Source organism: Mustela putorius, unplaced genomic scaffold, assembly GCF_011764305.1.
Source record: "Mustela putorius furo isolate JIRA1106 unplaced genomic scaffold, ASM1176430v1.1 tig00000196_pilon_pilon_pilon, whole genome shotgun sequence".
Lineage (NCBI taxonomy): Eukaryota > Metazoa > Chordata > Mammalia > Carnivora > Mustelidae > Mustela > Mustela putorius.
In genome coordinates this window covers 15,704,962-15,721,547 of record NW_025421310.1, presented here as the reverse complement: position 1 = coordinate 15,721,547, position 16,586 = coordinate 15,704,962, and the positions used below count along the sequence as shown (strand labels likewise).

The 16,586-nt window shown below is 58.8% G+C and overlaps 1 protein-coding gene across 2 annotated transcripts in view; it reads right to left on the bottom strand.

Moving 5' to 3' along the window:
* Positions 1–431: 431 nt before the first annotated feature.
* MEGF8 (multiple EGF like domains 8) overlaps positions 432–16,586 on the bottom strand; it is a 37,574-nt gene continuing 21,419 nt past the window's right edge. For both annotated transcript variants that reach the window (XM_013063977.2, XM_045077246.1), the window contains 18 exons: positions 15,381–15,628; positions 15,191–15,301; positions 14,939–15,057; positions 14,158–14,365; positions 13,642–13,822; positions 12,980–13,143; positions 12,093–12,237; positions 10,042–10,273; positions 8,754–8,877; positions 8,429–8,642; positions 8,086–8,300; positions 5,290–5,497; positions 4,945–5,104; positions 4,432–4,624; positions 3,773–3,943; positions 3,551–3,681; positions 2,907–3,039; positions 432–2,008 (listed from right to left, as the gene is read on the bottom strand). In XM_013063977.2, coding sequence (XP_012919431.1) covers positions 740–2,008; positions 2,907–3,039; positions 3,551–3,681; positions 3,773–3,943; positions 4,432–4,624; positions 4,945–5,104; positions 5,290–5,497; positions 8,086–8,300; positions 8,429–8,642; positions 8,754–8,877; positions 10,042–10,273; positions 12,093–12,237; positions 12,980–13,143; positions 13,642–13,822; positions 14,158–14,365; positions 14,939–15,057; positions 15,191–15,301; positions 15,381–15,628 — 4,226 coding nt within the window. In that variant the 3' untranslated portion in view covers positions 432–739. The remainder of the gene's footprint in view (positions 2,009–2,906; positions 3,040–3,550; positions 3,682–3,772; positions 3,944–4,431; positions 4,625–4,944; positions 5,105–5,289; positions 5,498–8,085; positions 8,301–8,428; positions 8,643–8,753; positions 8,878–10,041; positions 10,274–12,092; positions 12,238–12,979; positions 13,144–13,641; positions 13,823–14,157; positions 14,366–14,938; positions 15,058–15,190; positions 15,302–15,380; positions 15,629–16,586) is intronic.

Sequence of the window (16,586 nt, the reverse complement as noted above, 5' to 3'; positions counted from 1 at the left end):
CTCACCCCCAAGCCCTCCATATTGGGGACATCTCAGCCACTCCCCAAGACTCTGCTTCCTACCCAGGAGGAAACCGTGGCATTTGGAGCTATGCAAAACCCTGAGAGTGAGTGAAATCTGCATACTCCCCTTAGGGGACCCACACATTTGGCGCCCCTTGGACAATAAACCTGGGACCTGACATGTCAGGTCAGGTCACCCCCAACTCAGCCATTGACAGTACCTGTCTCAGTGCCAACTAATCCGGCCTTCCTTGTCCCCAGGCCCCACCACCTGCAACTCCTTCCCGGAGTTCTCCCCGTAGCCGATTCTCTCGGTCTTTGGGCCCAGCTTCTCTGAATGCCCTACCAAACCTATCCCACGGTCCCTCACGGCCACATCCCGTGATCCCCTCCTGGCACCTGTCCTTCACAGACATGATCACACTCGTGTGTGTGTGTGTGCGCATGCATGTGCAAGCATGGACACGCACTGATTGTTTCCCCCAAGAACCGAAGCCCCACAAGGTCAGGGAACAGGTCTCAGTTTCTGTTCTGCCCAGCACCTTCAACAGCGTAGAGTAAGTATTCAATAAATAATTGTTAAATGCAGAACGTCAAATGCCCTGCCTGGGGAGCCCCAGAGGAAGGGAGCCAGAGGTCTCTGAGGACATGGTGTCTGGGGGCCCCCAGAGGAGCTCCAAGTCCAGGGCGGCGTTATCAGGGCACCCAGCTGCCACAGCTGAGGGCCCCACTGTGGGTCAGAGGGACATGCTGGTAAGATTGTCCTGGCTCAACAGTCCCTTCCGGCCTGCAGCACCCCCATGCCCACTGCCCCCGGCGCCCCCGCCACCCCCACAGTACTCGTGCAGCCGGTGTCGCAGCGTGACGAGGGCTGAACCCAGGCAGGCACCGTTGGGTGCCTGGGGTCCCCCGGGCAGCTGGAGCAGCAACGTGGCCACACCAGCCATGCCATCTTCAGTGGGCTCAAGGGTGATGGGCCCAGCTCGCAGGCCAGCGGTCGCGGCGGGGATGGCTGGAGGGCAGCAGCCTCCTCCCACGGGTCCCCAGGGCCCACCGGCCCCGGTCAGCAACAGGGGTGCCAAGAAGGGTTCGGAACGGTGGAAGGTGGGTGGCGGGAGCCCGGCAGGCTTCCAGGCAGGGGCTAGGGCAGTGGGGTCGGGTGGGAAGCAGACAGTGACCTTGGCAAAAGGGCGGCTGGCCATCTTGGTCATCTCTTGCAGATGCCGGCGCTGTTCCTGCCGCTGGTCCAGGGCCTGTTTGGCCTTCCAGAGGAGCACACAGAGTGAAAGAAAAAGGAAAAAGCAGGAGAAGAAGACAGAGAAGAAGACAAACAGGTCGATGTGGGCCTGGTCCTGACGGAAGAAGAGCAGCCCTTGCGAGTCAGCCGAGCCATTGGCACCAGGCCCGTTCGGGTCCCCCACGCCCAGCAGAAGCAGGTAGAAGCGGCTGGACTTGAGAGCGTGCTGCTCATGTGGGTAGGTGATGACAAGCCGGTCCCGCACGCCACGAACCACGAGCACAGCCGACGGCTCCGTCACGGTCACGTAGGTGATCAGGCCCCGTGGCCACACTTCCCGCACCCGTGGCTCGGCCAGAGTGCCTGACCCGCTCCCAGCTCCCGGTCCCCCTGGGTCCCCAGCCCCCCGGGTTCCGCCGTCAGCAGGGGGTGGGGGAGGCGGTGGGGGTGGAGGTGGCTGGATATGCACGGTGTGGACGCCTGTGTCGGGAGCCACGCGGACCACGAAGGTGTCATAGGAAGTGGACACATAGAGATCCACGGCACCGAAGGTCACATCCAGTGTCAGGCGGATGTCCACATTGGTAAACTTGGGCTGCACACCAAAGAGGACGGTGCGGCCGGGGCCCAGAGCCCGGCGCTTGGGTTCGTGGAAGCAGTTGGTCTGGGACGTGGGGTCAAGGCAGCACTCCTGCTCCACAGAGATGAGGCGGTAGCACTGCTGGCCACCCAGCGGGCTCCCATGGAATGATTCCCGGCACTTAGCACACTGCAGGCACGGGGGGTGGTCGGGTGGCGATCAGGGCTGAGCTCAGCACCCGGCCACCCTCCAAGTCCTGATGTTCTGTACCAATTGGGGAGCAGCCACTGCCCCAGGCTCCCTCAGTCCCCAGCAGCTTCCTTGTGACTGTACCTCCCCTGAGGCCTCACTGACACAGTGTGGAGGCCACCGGAACCCTAGGCTCCATGCTGCTATCCCTCCCGTCAGCCCCAGTGACCACAGCACCCTGATGTGGAGGCCTCTGGAACTCTCAGGAGTAGCGATGAAGGGCTCTGTTGAATCTGCCTCTACTCCTCACTACCTGTGTGGCCTCAGACTAATGACTTAACCTCGCTGAACTTGAGATCATTCCTCTGTACCCAGACAGTAAACAGGACTTGCACATGGGACTGCAGAAAGCCCAAACAGAGCACAGGATGGGCTGGCCTCACCTACCAGCCTGAGATACATCCCACCACAGGGCCTTTTCACTGGCTGATCATCTTGCCCAGATTACTCTCTGCTCGCCCATAACCCCCACGGCTGCTTGTCTGGTATCCTGACTTCTATCAGATCTTTTCTCAAGTGTCACTTTCTCACCAAGGCCTTCCCTGGGTCATCGTATCTTCCATTCCCACTCCACAGTGCTGGCCCTCCTTTCTCCTTACTGCTCATCACTAACATACTCTGCATTTGACTGACTTGTTCATTCGTTGCTGGACTCTTCCATGGGAATGTAACTTTCCCAAGGACAGTAGGCCCTGCCCATTTTGGTCCCTACTGCATTTCCCAGTGCCTCCCAAATGGCCCAGCACATAGTAGGTGCTCAGTAAATGTGTGTTGGATAAATGAGTGGGCCTCTCGGGGTGTGGGGCCCTTGGCCTGGGACTCACTTCTCCAGCCTCACCTGGTACTTGTAGCAGTCCCGACGGTCGCTGGGGGAACTTCCCTGGCATGTGCCCGTCTCTGTGTTGTTCTGACACGGGCAGCCTGTCCCGTCCTGCTCATTACACGTATCTGCATGGCCGTTACACTGGCACCTGAGGAAGGTGGAGAAGATGGGGGTCACAGAGCTCCCCTGGCCCACAGGGCTCCAAGCTGGACACTGCATAGGTGAACTTGAATCTAAGCTCCAAGCCAGAAGAGGAAACTGAGGTTCCCGGGGGCGAGGGGTGTCAAGCCATTTGCCCAAGGCTGTGGAGCCAGTCAGCAGTAAGCTGAGGATTTGAAACGGGGTTGGAATGACTCCGGTTGACTGAGCATTCGGAAGGAAGGCCTGGGGTGGGAGGCCACCCCAAGGCCTTGCCCCTTGGCAGCTCTCTACCCCCGACATCCACGGGGGTGCTCGGTAGCCTGCATGTCAGCACCAGCCTCTGAGCGAGGGGGTCTCCCACCTGGGTCTGGCTCAGGGCCTCTATCTCAGCCTCAGCCCAGGGCCTCCCTGGGGATATTGTCCGCTTCTGCCCAAAGGAAAGAACTGGGGAGGGGGTGTGGCTCCCGGAGTCATTCCCCGTGGGCAGGGCAAGGGTCCCTGGGCCCCCTCCTTCTCACTTGGTGCACTTCCCATCCAGGAGGAAGTAGCCGTGTAGGCAGCTCTCGCATTTGTCCCCGTAGCTGTTATTCTGACAGTTCACACACACGGCCTCATCTTCACTGGGCCCCTCGGTCACCCAGTTGTCAATCTGGCCAAGGAAAGACAGGGTGATCGCAAAGAGGCGTAGGGCAGTCCCTTCCTTCCCGAGACCCAGGAGTCTGGGACCATGGCTTCTATACCTCCTCTGGATCCAGTGAGTACTTCTCAGGCTCCCTCCTGGCCATTTCGAGCTCTTTCCTGGAGACGCAGACGTGGCTGTTGCCACGACAGAAGGCATGGCAGGGCCGGCAGGTCCCACCCCCAACGGCTGAACCCACGAACAGGGGGAGGCACTGCTCACAGTGGCTGCCCTGGAAACCAGGGAAGGGGTGGTCAGAGCAGGTGGTGAGTGGTGGCAGTGGGGGTGCTGGGGAGCGAACAAGCAGCCTCAGGGAGCACCATGGGAGTGCAATAGGGGCTCAGGCTCAGGGTTTCAGGCCTGAACCCCACCTGGGTGCAAGTTAGCCCTCCACCCTCACGTGCCAGCGACCTGGGGCGTTGGGAAGGGGATGGTGTTCTTGCCCATCCAGCCCGAAGCGTTGAGCTCAGAAAGCCCTTCCCTACACCACGCTGTGTCCTCCCCCCCATGGGCCCAGCCTCCCTAGTCCAGCACCAACTCTGTCCACTATTCCAGGGTGGCCCCTCTCTGACACAACTTCAGACAGTGTCCCCAAAGTCTCCCCACGTCCTCCCTGGGCTGGCTCCACAGGGCTCAGAGTAAGGCTCACGACTCTAGCACGTGGGCGAAAAGCCCCCCAGGCTCTGTCCCAGGGTGTGCCTGAGGCCCAGGACAGCCCACCTTGGTGTGGTTGCGGCAGAGCAGGCAGTGGTCGCGGGCCCCCACCCCTGCACACTCGCTGTGGCGGTTGCAGCGACACTCTGTGGAGCAGTTGCGGCCCACGAAGCCAAAGTGGCAACGGCAGTGATCAGGTTCCACACACGAGCCGTTCACACAGCCCTGCGCGCACACGGGGCGGCAAAGTCCAGTCACACTGCAGGGGTGGGGGGTGGAGGGTCAGGGCCCGGCATGGGTCCTCAAGCCTCTGGCCGGCCCGCCACCCACTAGATGGCCCTCAACGGGTGGCTCATCCCTGGGCTGTTCCACGCTCCCCCTCCAGGGTCGCCTCCATCTCCCTCAGGGGCTAGCCTGCCACCCTCTCTCTTCCGAGCAAGCCGTGTTAAGCTCACCAACGTGGCCCCTCCATGCATTGGCCCTTCACCCCTTCCAGCGTGAATCCCACGCCTTGTGCCTTCCCGCTCCCACAGGGCCCCCTGCCGCAAAGTCACCTAGGCCCCGCCCCCACCACCTCACTTGTCCATGGTGTAGCCCGCCTTGCAGCTGCACTCATAGCCGTGCGGCCGGTCGTGGCAGTTCTGCGTCTCGTTGCAGTCATGGTGCCCGTTTGCACACTCATCCTCAGGAGGGCAGGACAGGAAAGCCCAGGAGGCCCCAGGCCGCCCACAGGTCAGCCCTGGCGCAGGGATGCAGAGCTCCGCCTGAGTGCCTCTGTGGCAACGCCCCCCCCAGCCTCCTGGGGCTTTGCTCCACCTTCCCCTGACCCCCACCTCCGAGACAGCCCCCAGTGCCCCCCAGGTTCTCCACGCCAGACCCCAGCCCAAGGGCAGTCCCTCTCACCCGACCCCTAGCGCAGCTCACCGTCACGAGGACCGCTGAGTCCACCCTCCAGGCAGCGGCCACCCCCATCCTGGCCCCCCCAGGCACACCAGCCACAGTGGGGGCGCTGCAGGCACAGGGCACACTGGGTTGCCTGAGCACAGCCCAGGGAGCAGCTCTCGGGTCCACGGAGCAGGCGGCCACAGCCTCCAGCCATACATCGCAGGGGCAGGTAGGAGGGGCTCAGACACTGTACAGGGGAGGGGAAATGAGAAGGGGGGGCAGGGCAAGAAAGAGGGAGAGAAAGAGGATCAAAGACATCCTCGGTGTCCTCCCGGACCACAGTCCCTCCTAGGAGCTCTCACCCCTCTCTGGCCACAGCCGATGGGCCAGAGTGGACACCACTTTGTCAAGCATTTGTAACTGGGAGTCCACAAGGGGAGTCAGGCTGGTGGCATCATTTAAACTGGAGGTGAGGCCTAGAGGTGCTGATTGAATGAGTAAATCACAGCAAATGAAAAGAAGAAGGGGGCAGGAAAAGAGCAGATCCAGAAGGAAGCATTGAGAGGACCACACACCCCAAGCCGGCGGTGGGCAGGGGCGTGGGGGGCAGCTTTCCAGGCTCCGTCTCCAGTCCCTTGTCAGGCCTGGCTGCGCTTTGCACCCTGACCTCTAACAGGTACCACTGTGTTGGTGTGACTGGGGGTGTCAGTCTCCCCACCTGGCTTAGGTCTCATGGCTGTTTCTCACAACCAAAGGGAGGCAACCACCCCAGCAGAGACAGAAATTAGCGACAGGAGCGGGGCTGCAAGCCACCGCCACTTAGGAAAAACGTGGAGCTGGCTGTTGGGGCCCAGGGTCCTCCCGCGCTAAGCTGGGAAGCGGAGTCTGTGGCCAGGGGCTGCCCAGCAGCTCATGCGCCATCACTTAGCACGTCCTGGAGCCCAGACAAGGTGCACGGTCAGGGTCAGACTCTTGGGAACTTACCACAGGGTGTCAGAGCATTTTATTTACTATTCGGGCCGGAAGTATAAGAAGATGGGTATTAGTCCCAGCTGTCCGACAGCACTCAGCAACCACACGATCCTCAAATAAACAGCCCTGCCACTGCGGCCAGAGCTCAAAGCCCACAGACGCTGACGGCCCGCAGTGAGCTAAGCTTTGCCCAACCAGCAGAGCTAGGCTTCCATATCTGTGGGGTTATCTGGAGGGGAGGGACCGGGGGAGCGCAAGTCCCCAGTCTGTACAGCGTTTCTCGCTGTGACCTCCCTAGTGGCCACAGGGGATGCTGTCCAACACGTAAATTGCATTCCTTGTGCTCCCGGGAGAGATGCAAGAGCGTTAAGTCCTGGAAGCGGGGTTCTGGTTCGTCCCGACAGGTGCCTGCAACCTGGCGAAGCACCTGGCACAGGGAAGGGGCTCGGTCAAGAACTTGGTGAAGGGGTGCCTGGGTGGCTCAGTGGGTTAAAGCCTCTGCCTTCGGCTCAGGTCATGATCCCAGAGTCCTGGGATCGAGCCCCGTATCAGGCTCTCTGCTCAGCTGGGAGCCTGCTTCCTCCTCTCTCTCTGCCTGCCTCTCTGCCTACTTGTGATCTCTGTCTGTCAAATAAATAAATAAAATCTTTAAAAAAAAAAAAAAAGAACTTGGTGACGAGGGCACCTGGGTGACTCAGATAGTTGAGCATCTGCCTTTGCTCAGGTCATGGTCCTAGGGTCCTGGGATCGAGTCTCACATCAGGCTCCCTGCTCAGTGGGAAGCCTGCTTCTCCCTCTACCTTTCTCTCTCTCTCATGAATAAATAAATAAAATCTTTAAAAAAAAAAAAAAAAAAAGAACTTGGTGAAAAGAAGCCAGGGAAGGGAGTACTTTATTGCCCATCCCAGGCTCTGAAGCCAAAATCATTCAAAAGAATGACTGCCGGGGGTTAAAATAACAGCACTCCTTGAGTGCACTCCTTATGGGGCTGCTCTGTGCATCTGTTTTGTCCAATCTGTGCTGTCGGAGTTGTGAGAAGCAGAGCCAACACTCCAGAGCTGGCACACGGCATGGAAGTCCAAAGCCCTGACAGAAGTGACCTCCCTGCCACGTGCAGCGCCCTGGAGGCTCCTGCCTTGCTGACAGGCTGGGCGGGCGGGATGTACCGGCCAGCAGGCTCCCTGGCATCGACTTCTGGGCCTGGGAGTGCTCACAGAAATGGATGACGGGCATCCTGATGCTATTTGGGGAGAACCCGTATCACCACAAGGACCCAGGCGTGGGGATGAGGCCTCAATGGGTTAAAGACCCACACTAGAGGGGTCACAGAGAGAACCTCGAGGGGGAGCACTGCCCACCTGGCCCTGGTGACCTGCTGGGTGTGTTCCACAGCGTGGAGGCTAGGATCCTCCCAGTGGGCAGAACTTGGGGGCAGAAAGCAGACAATGGAGAACGGCTGAAATTAGAGACCTCAGGGCTCCAGAAGGTCAGAGCCGCAGGACTTCCTACCCCAATTCTGTGTAATAAAACCGAGGGGGGTCTCTGTTTCTTACAACCCAAAGTTCCAAAAGCAGAGAAAGGGACAGAGAAGGCAAGCATGGAGGTTGGGGAGGGAGAGGTGAGACGGCATGAGCGGTCACAGGAAGGATGGAGGGGACCGTGAACCCAGCTGCAGGGTCCAGAAGGATGTGGTGTCCAAGCAGATATGACAGGGAGACTCAAGAGGCCAGGAGGGAAGGAGGAGATGCTGGTGGGAGAGGAGAGGCAAGGAAGAGAAGGACAGAGGAAGCACCACAGAGGGACCACAGCCAGGGAGGCGGAGAAGGAAGCAGGGCAGAGGCACAGGGGGACAGGCAGGGGTACCTGCTGCAGGCTGCTGCTCCACACGCAGTGCTGCCAGCCCCCATCCGCACCCTTGGAGTCTAGGCAGGATGTGCAGTTGGGCAGGAGATGACAGGGGGTGGGGCAGGACAGCGGGGGCGACGACTCCACCGGCATTGGGGACACGTTCAGCAGGGAGTGGCTGAAGCACGTCCAGTCGTATGTGGGCTGCACTGAGAGGATGCGGCGAGTCTCCCCTGGGGTTGAGGGCACAGGAGTCAGAGCCCGGTTCAGGCCACCAGCCTCTCTCCCCAGCTCTGCCCTTCCTCGGGCCCCCAAAGGCTAGGACCCCAGCCTGTCCTCGTGGGGAGTTCGCTGGCCTCACCTGTCCTCTTGAACTGCCTCGTCCACATGCACTTGCCCTCTCGGGTGCACTGCTCACAGTCTGCCGCCCCGCACACCGCCTCCGAGCAGTTCCCGGCCCAGAACACCTCTCGCTGGTTGATCCGACAGTCATTCTCCGAGGTGCAGGACCCATTCCGGCCGATGCAGGCGCCCTCTGGGCAGTTGGTACACCACTTACAGCGGGGGGCGGATGCCTGGAGGGGGCAACATGGGCTCGCTGGGGTCCTCAGGGTCGCTGGCACCCCTTCTGACCCGGCTCTTCCCACCCAACCCCAGCTGAAATCCCTGAGACCAACCCCCTTCACCTCTCCATCTCCAGGCTGAAGGGTCCGGGGATGGCGGGCCAGGCACTCACTGCAGGTCCGGAGACGACGACATTCCTCGGGGGAGCGAGGCATGGGGGAGCATGAGGGGCCCCCGCAGCCCAGCCTGGGGAGGCATGAGGCCTGGCTCAGCACACCCAGCAGACCCCATCCCTCCTCCACCTACCCTCGCCTCTTCCCGGTGCCTCCTGGACATCGTCCCACAGGGTGCCCCCACATGCATCTTGGACTGGTCTTAGCCCAGGCCTTCCCAACCTGTTCTCCCCCACCCCACTTGGCCGTGGTCTTCCATCCCCCGCCACTCTGGCCAGGGATACTAGACAATATCCTACACTCCCCTGCCCCTTCAGCCACCAAGGTGTCCCCCACTCGCCACTCCTGCAGCCCCTAGCCCAGTTCAGGCCTCTTCTCCAGCCTCCTCCTCCTCCTCATCTCTGGCCTCCCAGGTTTCCACAGCCTCCCCTCACCACTGGCTCCTTCCCAACAGCCCGGGGACTTTCTGCCCAGGCCTGCCCCTGCCCTCCCCTGCTCAAACTTTTCCTGGCTCCCCATCACCCACAGTGGAGGTTCATAATCCCTTACCCCAAATCCCTGAAGGCACATATTTCAGAACTTTCCAGATTTTAGAAAAGCAGTGGGTGTATCCACTGTTACATAACACTCCTAGTGGAATCTGGGGGAGCACCTAAATCAAAGCTTTTAATAATTCAGAAGCAAACACAGTGACACATTTAATGGGACAAGCCAAGGCCATTAGTGGCTTCATACCAGTTCAGGATAATCATGTAGCCAAAAGAGTTTATGCTGAACCAAGGTCAGCCCTTTCAGCTTCCTGAGATGTCTGGCTTCCCAAACAGAAGACCAGCACCATAGCCAGGCTCTGGGAGCCCTTTCTGAGCTGCCCCCACGCACTGCTCTAGTCTCATGTTCCCCCAGCATAGAAGGTCCCTAAAATACACCGGGCACAGCCCCGCTTCTGAACCTTCGCTGGTCTAAACTCCAGTGGTCATTCGGGACCCAGTTCGGTCCCAGCTCCTCCAGGAAACATTCCTGGATGACACCCCAGCCCACAAGCAGGGCTTCTCACCCAAGGGTCCCCCAGCCTGACCCTGCTTGTGGTGTGGTTGTCCATTCTCCCACATGAGCTAGTGTCCTGCCTGGACAGTACACTGCTGAGCACCCCCGCACACTGCAAGCCTGACCTAGCACAGAACCCCCTTCGGGGAGCACGGGTACTGCCCACCATGTGCCGTTTGGTCACCATGGTTACCTATGAGCCTGGTCCCCAGACAAGCAGGCCCCGTGGCACCAGGTGCAGGCCTCAGACTGGTTACAAGCTTCGGGTGAGGGCAGCAGGCGGCAAGGGTCAGGGGGCAAGGTCAGGGCCAGCAGGCGGCCCAAGGCCACGCCCCCGAAGCCCCCTGAGAGGTACAGACGGCCCCCTACTGCCGCCACAGCATGGGACACGGACTCCTCCATCGGGGCCCCCACGGAGGCTGGGCCTGGGAAAAGACAGACTGTTCAGAGACTTAGGGAAGAGAGCCCCACGAAGAGGCCGGTCAGAGAGGGACACCGAGCAGGGCAATGGACTGAGGACCGCAGAGATGGAGAGACAGAGAAGATACGTAAGGCCAGACAGGGCAAAAGAACACAGATGGCAGGACAAGAGAGTGAGGGACAAACAGGAAAAGGAAGTGGAAAGAATGGAATAAGGAAAGGGAGCAAGCTTCTGGAACCCAACAGAGGTCGCACATGGGGAAGGCGCCAGATGCCGCTGCATCGTCAATTTCACAACTGTTCCTTTTCTTATGTGAAGTTCACCTCAAGTCTGTAAAATCCTCCAGAAAAGGGGACGTCCGGGTGGCTCAGTGGATTAAGCCTCTGCCTTCGCTCAGGTCATGATCCCCGGATCCTGGGATCAAGCCCCGCATCGGGGTCCCTGCTCAGTGGGGAGCCTGCCTCTCCCTTTGGTGCTCCCCCTAGTTTCTTTCTCACTCTTTCTCAAAAAAATAAATCTTCTTAAAAATTAAAAAAAAATAGTGACGCCTGGGTGGCTCAGTTGGTTAAGCAGCTGCCTTCAGCTCAAGTCATGATCCCAGCATCCTGGGATCGAGTCCCACATCGGGCTCCTTGCTCAGCAGGGAGCCTGCTTCTCCCTCTGCCTCTGCCTGCCATTCTGTCTGCCTGTGCTCGCTCTCTTTCCCTCTCTCTCTCTGACAAATAAATAAAATCTTTAAAAAAAAAAATTAAAAAAATATTTATTTCTTTATTTTTCCCTGGAGAATTTTTAATTTTTTTTTAATTTTAAGATTTCATTTATTTTTTTTTTGAGAGAGCGTGAGAAAGCACTCTCTCTAAAAAAAATAAATGAAATCTTCTTAAAAATTAAAAATAATTTTTAAAAATGCTCCAGGGGAAAATAAAGAAAGAAAAAGTCACAGAGCATTTAACAATATAGGTTAAGGGCAAAAGGGAATTAGAGACCGAAGGCCAGAGAGAGAACCAAAACGGAAAAGGCCCAGAGGCGTACACAGTCACGCTGGAAAGCAAAAAAGACAAGGTCCAAGCCCCTTTCTGGCCTCTCAACAACAGACTGGAAAGAAACACCCCCAAGTATAACAGGGGTGTCTCCAGAAAGTGGGATCATGAGGATTTTTTCCTTTTTATTTCACCAATTATATACAATGACTGTTATTACTTTTTTTTGGTTTAAGATTTTATTTATTTATTTGACAGTGAAGGAACACAAGCAGGGGGAGCAGTAGAGGGAGAAGCGGACTCCCCACTGAGTAAGGAGCCGATCAGGGCTCTGATGCAGGGCTTCATCCCAGGACCCTGGGGTCATAACCTGAGACAATGGCTGATGCTTAACCACCCAGATACCCCTATTACTACTTTTATAATCAAAACAATAAACAAACGGGGCGCCTGGGTGGCTCAGTGGGTTAAGCCGCTGCCTTCGGCTCAGGTCATGATCTCAGGGTCCTGGGATCGAGTCCCACATCGGGTTCTCTGCTCAGCAGGGAGCCTGCTTCCCTCTCTCTCTCTCTCTACCTGCCTCTCTGCCTCCTTGTGATCTCTGCCTGTCAAATAAATAAATAAATAAAATCTTTAAAAAAAAAACAATAAACAAACTTCCCAAGAAAAGAAAAGGAAGGCAGGCATCTCTGTGGGTATTTAAGTACCAGAGAGTTAAGCAGCTTTGCTTAACTCTGGGGGGTCTAATGGGGCCAGAGGGACTCCAGATGAGTGGGGTCCTAGGACAGGGCCAGAGCTCCTACGGGACGTCCCCAGGGCCCGCTGGGGGGGCACTGGACTTACGGGTCAGGTCAGGCAGGAGCCAGGCATTGCAGTTGACCTGGTAGAGCAGAATGTCGCTGCTGAACTCATCAGGTTCCGAGCGCCCCCCAAGGACCACCATGGTGTCCCCCAGCAGGGCTGAGGCATGGAAAAGTCGGGGGCGGGGCTGTTGGGGAGACACCGGCAAAATGGCCGGTCAGAGCCCACATTCCTCTACTCACCTCTCAGCCCACCCACCACCCTCCCACACCTCAGCCCCCACCAGCCCTACCCAACCCAACCTCCCTCAAATCTCAGCTCCTTCCTCCAGAAGACCTCCTTCATTCTTCAGAGCAGCCCCCAGGGCCAGCTCCCTCTCTCAAACTCCTGGAACCCCCATGCCCTGTGCTGTTCCCCCAGGAACCTGGCCCAGGCTGCTTGAGATGAATCCCACATTTCTCATGTGACCTGGCCAGCTGGGCTGAGGACATCTAGGGGGAGGCTCAGGCCTCCCTTATAGTCCAGTCCCCAAAAGGAAATATGTTCGCAGATGGAACACTCAATCATCTCTAACCAGCACATCCAGGGACCACGTACTCCCACCTACTATCTCCTCTGGCCTTGAAGGCGGCCACCACAAGAGGCATCAGTCCCAGGTTTTACAGAAGGGGAGGCTGGGAACTGGAGGGCCACACCAACAGTGGGGCAGAGTTGGGGCAGAAGCTAGGCCTCTGACCTCCTGCTCTAGGATGCTTCCCTCCAAGTGAGTGATGGAAGAAGGGGAGATGTGATGGGGGCACAGTTGAGTCTAGGGGACTGTAAAGGAGGGGACTAGTAATCCAGGTTTCAGCCAGTCCCTGGGGCACTGGGTTGGGGTGGGGGGCCCTTCCTGCCCTCTCGATCAAGCTGTATATGCCTCTTTTCCTGACCTTTGCCCCCTGGGAAGGGGCCAGCAGGCTCCAGGTGCGATCGGGACAGTGCAGGGAGTAGAGCTCAGGGGATGGGGCAGCCAGCTCCACGTGGAAGCGGAAACCCCCAAACACATAGAGGGAGTCAGTGGCCTCGTGGTACACCGCAGAATGACCGTAGAGACCTGGGGAGCACAAGTGAGCAGACAGTGCGGGGAGGGCTGGTAATTAGGACTGCCCTCCCACTTTCCTAGGTTCCCCTTCTTCCTAGGCTCCCATACCAGGCAGGAGCTCTTGTCAACCCCCGCCTCCTGCTTCGGCTCAAAAGGACCAGCACTTGCAATTCCCGGCAAGAGAAGAGGGGGAGATGGGGTTACCTGAATGTCCTGGGGGATACAGTGAGCAAAGAAGGGAGAAGGGGAATGCCTGAGGGGCAGGGATCTAGAACCTAAGAGAGGAATGCAGAAACCCACTGTCACTGGGCAGGCGGTGGGCTGCCTCTTGCAGGAAACTGAACTTCCCAAGAGTAGGTCTGAGAACCTGGGTGGGTGTGGGGGAAAGACGGGAACATAACAAGGTCTAAGGGGCAGGGACCACAGGGTATGGCAGTGGTCAGAGAGCCTCCACAAAGCCTGGATGGCCTGGCATTCAAGGTGCTGTCCCCTCCTTGTCCCCAGCCTTACCTGTTGGGGGTGTCCCGCTCTGGGCTCCGGACACCCAGGTGCCAGTCACCAGCTGGTACTCGAACAGCTGCTGGTTGAAGCCATTTTCAGGGGAGTACCCACCCACCAGGAGCAGAGACAGGCCTCGGCGGGCAGTGAGGGTGTGACCGGCCACCGCCGGCAGCTCCACGGTCTGGGGCACCTGGAGGATAAAGGGCAGAGGTCACCAAGGAGCCAGAGGTTAGGGCTCAGCTTCCAGGCAGAAACAAGACTCAGAACTCCCCACACTCCCCTTGAACAGATAAGGAGGTAGTGAGCTGCCCGCAGCTGTCAGACCCCAAGCTTCTAACTTGCCATGGTCCCAGGAGGGGTGCGGTAGGCCCCCTTGCCTTTTCTGCCTGCTCAGTGCCATGTACCTTCTGGGGGAAGCTGCATCCCGTGGGGGTGAGATGGGCAGGAGAACTCTGGTGGGCCCTGCTAGAGACAGCTTGTGGGGGGGCAGGAGGGGACACGCTTGGGGAAGGGAGAGGGGCTCACCTTCTCCTGCCGCCACTGCAGGGTGGTGAGGTTGAGCACCCAGAAGTCGCGAGTGACACCCCCAGCTGTGAGTCCCCCCAGAAGGTACATAGCACCACGCCCAGCAGACACGTAGGCAGCCGCGTGGAAGGAGCGGGGTGAGGGGCCCGGGCCCCCATCCTCAGCTCCCGCCAACATCTGTGTCCACCGCCGCTCACTCACTGAGTACCTGGCACCAAGGGGCAGAAAAGGAAGCTCACCATACAGTCATCCCCTCATGACTTGGGGTCACCTCCCCCAGGCATATCCCCAAATCCCCTAGTGTGCCCCTCCTTTGACAACCATCTTACGTCCCTCCCCTGGGGTGGCAACTGCCCAAATAAGGGTGAGCCTCCTGTGACAGGCATCCCAGCATCTTTTGGGTATCTTTTACCTGTAGAGGATTTTGTTGTTGTTGCTGTTTTGATACTTTATCTACTTATTTGAGGAAAAGCGCAGGACAGAGAGAGTGCACACACAAGCGGTGGCGGGGGCAGAGGGAGAAGCAGACTACCCACTGAACAGGGAGTCCCATTCGGGGCTTGATCCTAGGACCCTGGGATCATGACCTGAGCAGAAAGCAGATGCCCAACGAACTGAGCCACCTGGCGCCCCCAAAGCTTTTTGTTAACACCAGTTTTTTTGGTTTTGTTTTTGTTGTTTACACCCGAGGGAACTCATATGTGACACACATGTCAGCATCTCCTGAGGTGACCTCCTCTCGTTCAGGCATCCCCCCACCCACTCCGGAGGCTGTCCTCACCTGTACAGGTTTCCCAGCAGCCCCTGAGGCAGGCCGAGGCCCCCAAACATCCACAAGGTGGCCTCAGGTCCCTCAACCATGGTGTGCCCCAGGCGGTGTAAGAATCGGCTGGCAGTGTCCTGGGGGCAGAGGTGGGGGACGCGTGGGATCAGGCTGGGAGTCGGGGCTGAGGGGTGGTCCCAGGGATGGAGGGAAGGGGAGAACCATCCAGGAAGCGGGCAGCACCTCCATGCAGTGGCACCCACAACTCACGGCTGAGAGGCGGCTGTCCATGAGGGTCTCCCAGACCAGCTGCCCACCGTCCAGCTTTGTGCCACAGTCGGGGCCCCCAAAGCCCTCGGCACAGATGCACACACCGAGGCTCTGAGGAACAGCAGAAGGAGGCTCAGGGGAGCCGGCGTACCACCCCCGCCCCCCTGTGGCTTGCCCGTTCCCCCCATACCTGGTTACAAGTCCCTGCCCCACTGTGGGCACTACAGTTCTCAGGACACAGAGCCATGCGGCAGTGGGGGCCAGCCCAGCCCTGGGGACATCGGCAGAGTCCAGCACCAGTGGCTCCATCCTGGGGCACACACTCCTGGGGGACCGGGCAGCTCCCGGGGCCCCCCGACCCGCAGCGGGCAGAACCCACAGAAGCGTTGAAGCCCCATGATGAGGAGCCATTGGCCTCCCAGTGCAGCACCAGCAGCCCTGTGCGGGGAGAGGGGCCAGAAGCTTGTGGCCGGGCCGGGCTCCAGGACGCGACTCTATCCCCGGGGTTAGAGAGAATCTGGTGTCACCGGGCAGGGCAACAAGGCACTCCTTATCATTTAGGATCAGTGTCATGCTTCACTGTTCCCCCACACACTGCACACCCTCTCCCTCACCCAACCCATCAAATTCTGATCCCAATCCCATGCCGGCAGCTCGAAACCAAGCTGGAAACCCTGCACAGCTCCCTACAGCTCAGACATAAAGCGAGGTCTACCTACAAAGAGATTAGCAGTGGGGAAGGGGGCAGGAATTAGACAGAGCATATGCATATACAATCTCATTAAAATGATGCTCGAGGGGGGCTGTAGGCCCTCTGACCTCAAGGACTCCCACTGTCCCAGCCCTAAGCACTCCAGCACAGCAGGCCCCCTTCCAGCCTCTCAGGGCCTGGGCACCCACTGCTCTTCTGGCCTGGAGAAGTCACCCCCTCTCACCCCGGCACACAAGGACCCCTTCAGACCTCCAGGAAAATATCCCTCTACGAAAAAGCCCTCCCCAACTCCCCAGACCAGCCAGGTGGCTGCTCCTTCCCACTTCCTCTGTCCCTTAGCAGAGGCGTCCCTGTTCTGACTGTAATTTGTTCAGTGCTGTCTGTCCCCCACTGCACCCCACCCCTGCCATGGGTGCCTGAAGGCAGGGCCTGCATCCCCCTGTTCCCTGCTGAACCCCCGGCACCCAGCTCAGGCGTGCCTCACTGGGGGTGCTCCCAACGGCTGAATGAAATGAAATGAAATGGAGGGCCCCTCAGTCCTAGCGGCTCCCTGGGGAGGGGCTGAGGTGGCACACGATCCCGAGCCAGCCGGCCAACTACCTGCCCCAGCCTTGGAGATCTCACTCATCTACGAGGCGAACAGAAACATTTCCCAAACTTGGGCCCCTCAACTGCCACAGGTAA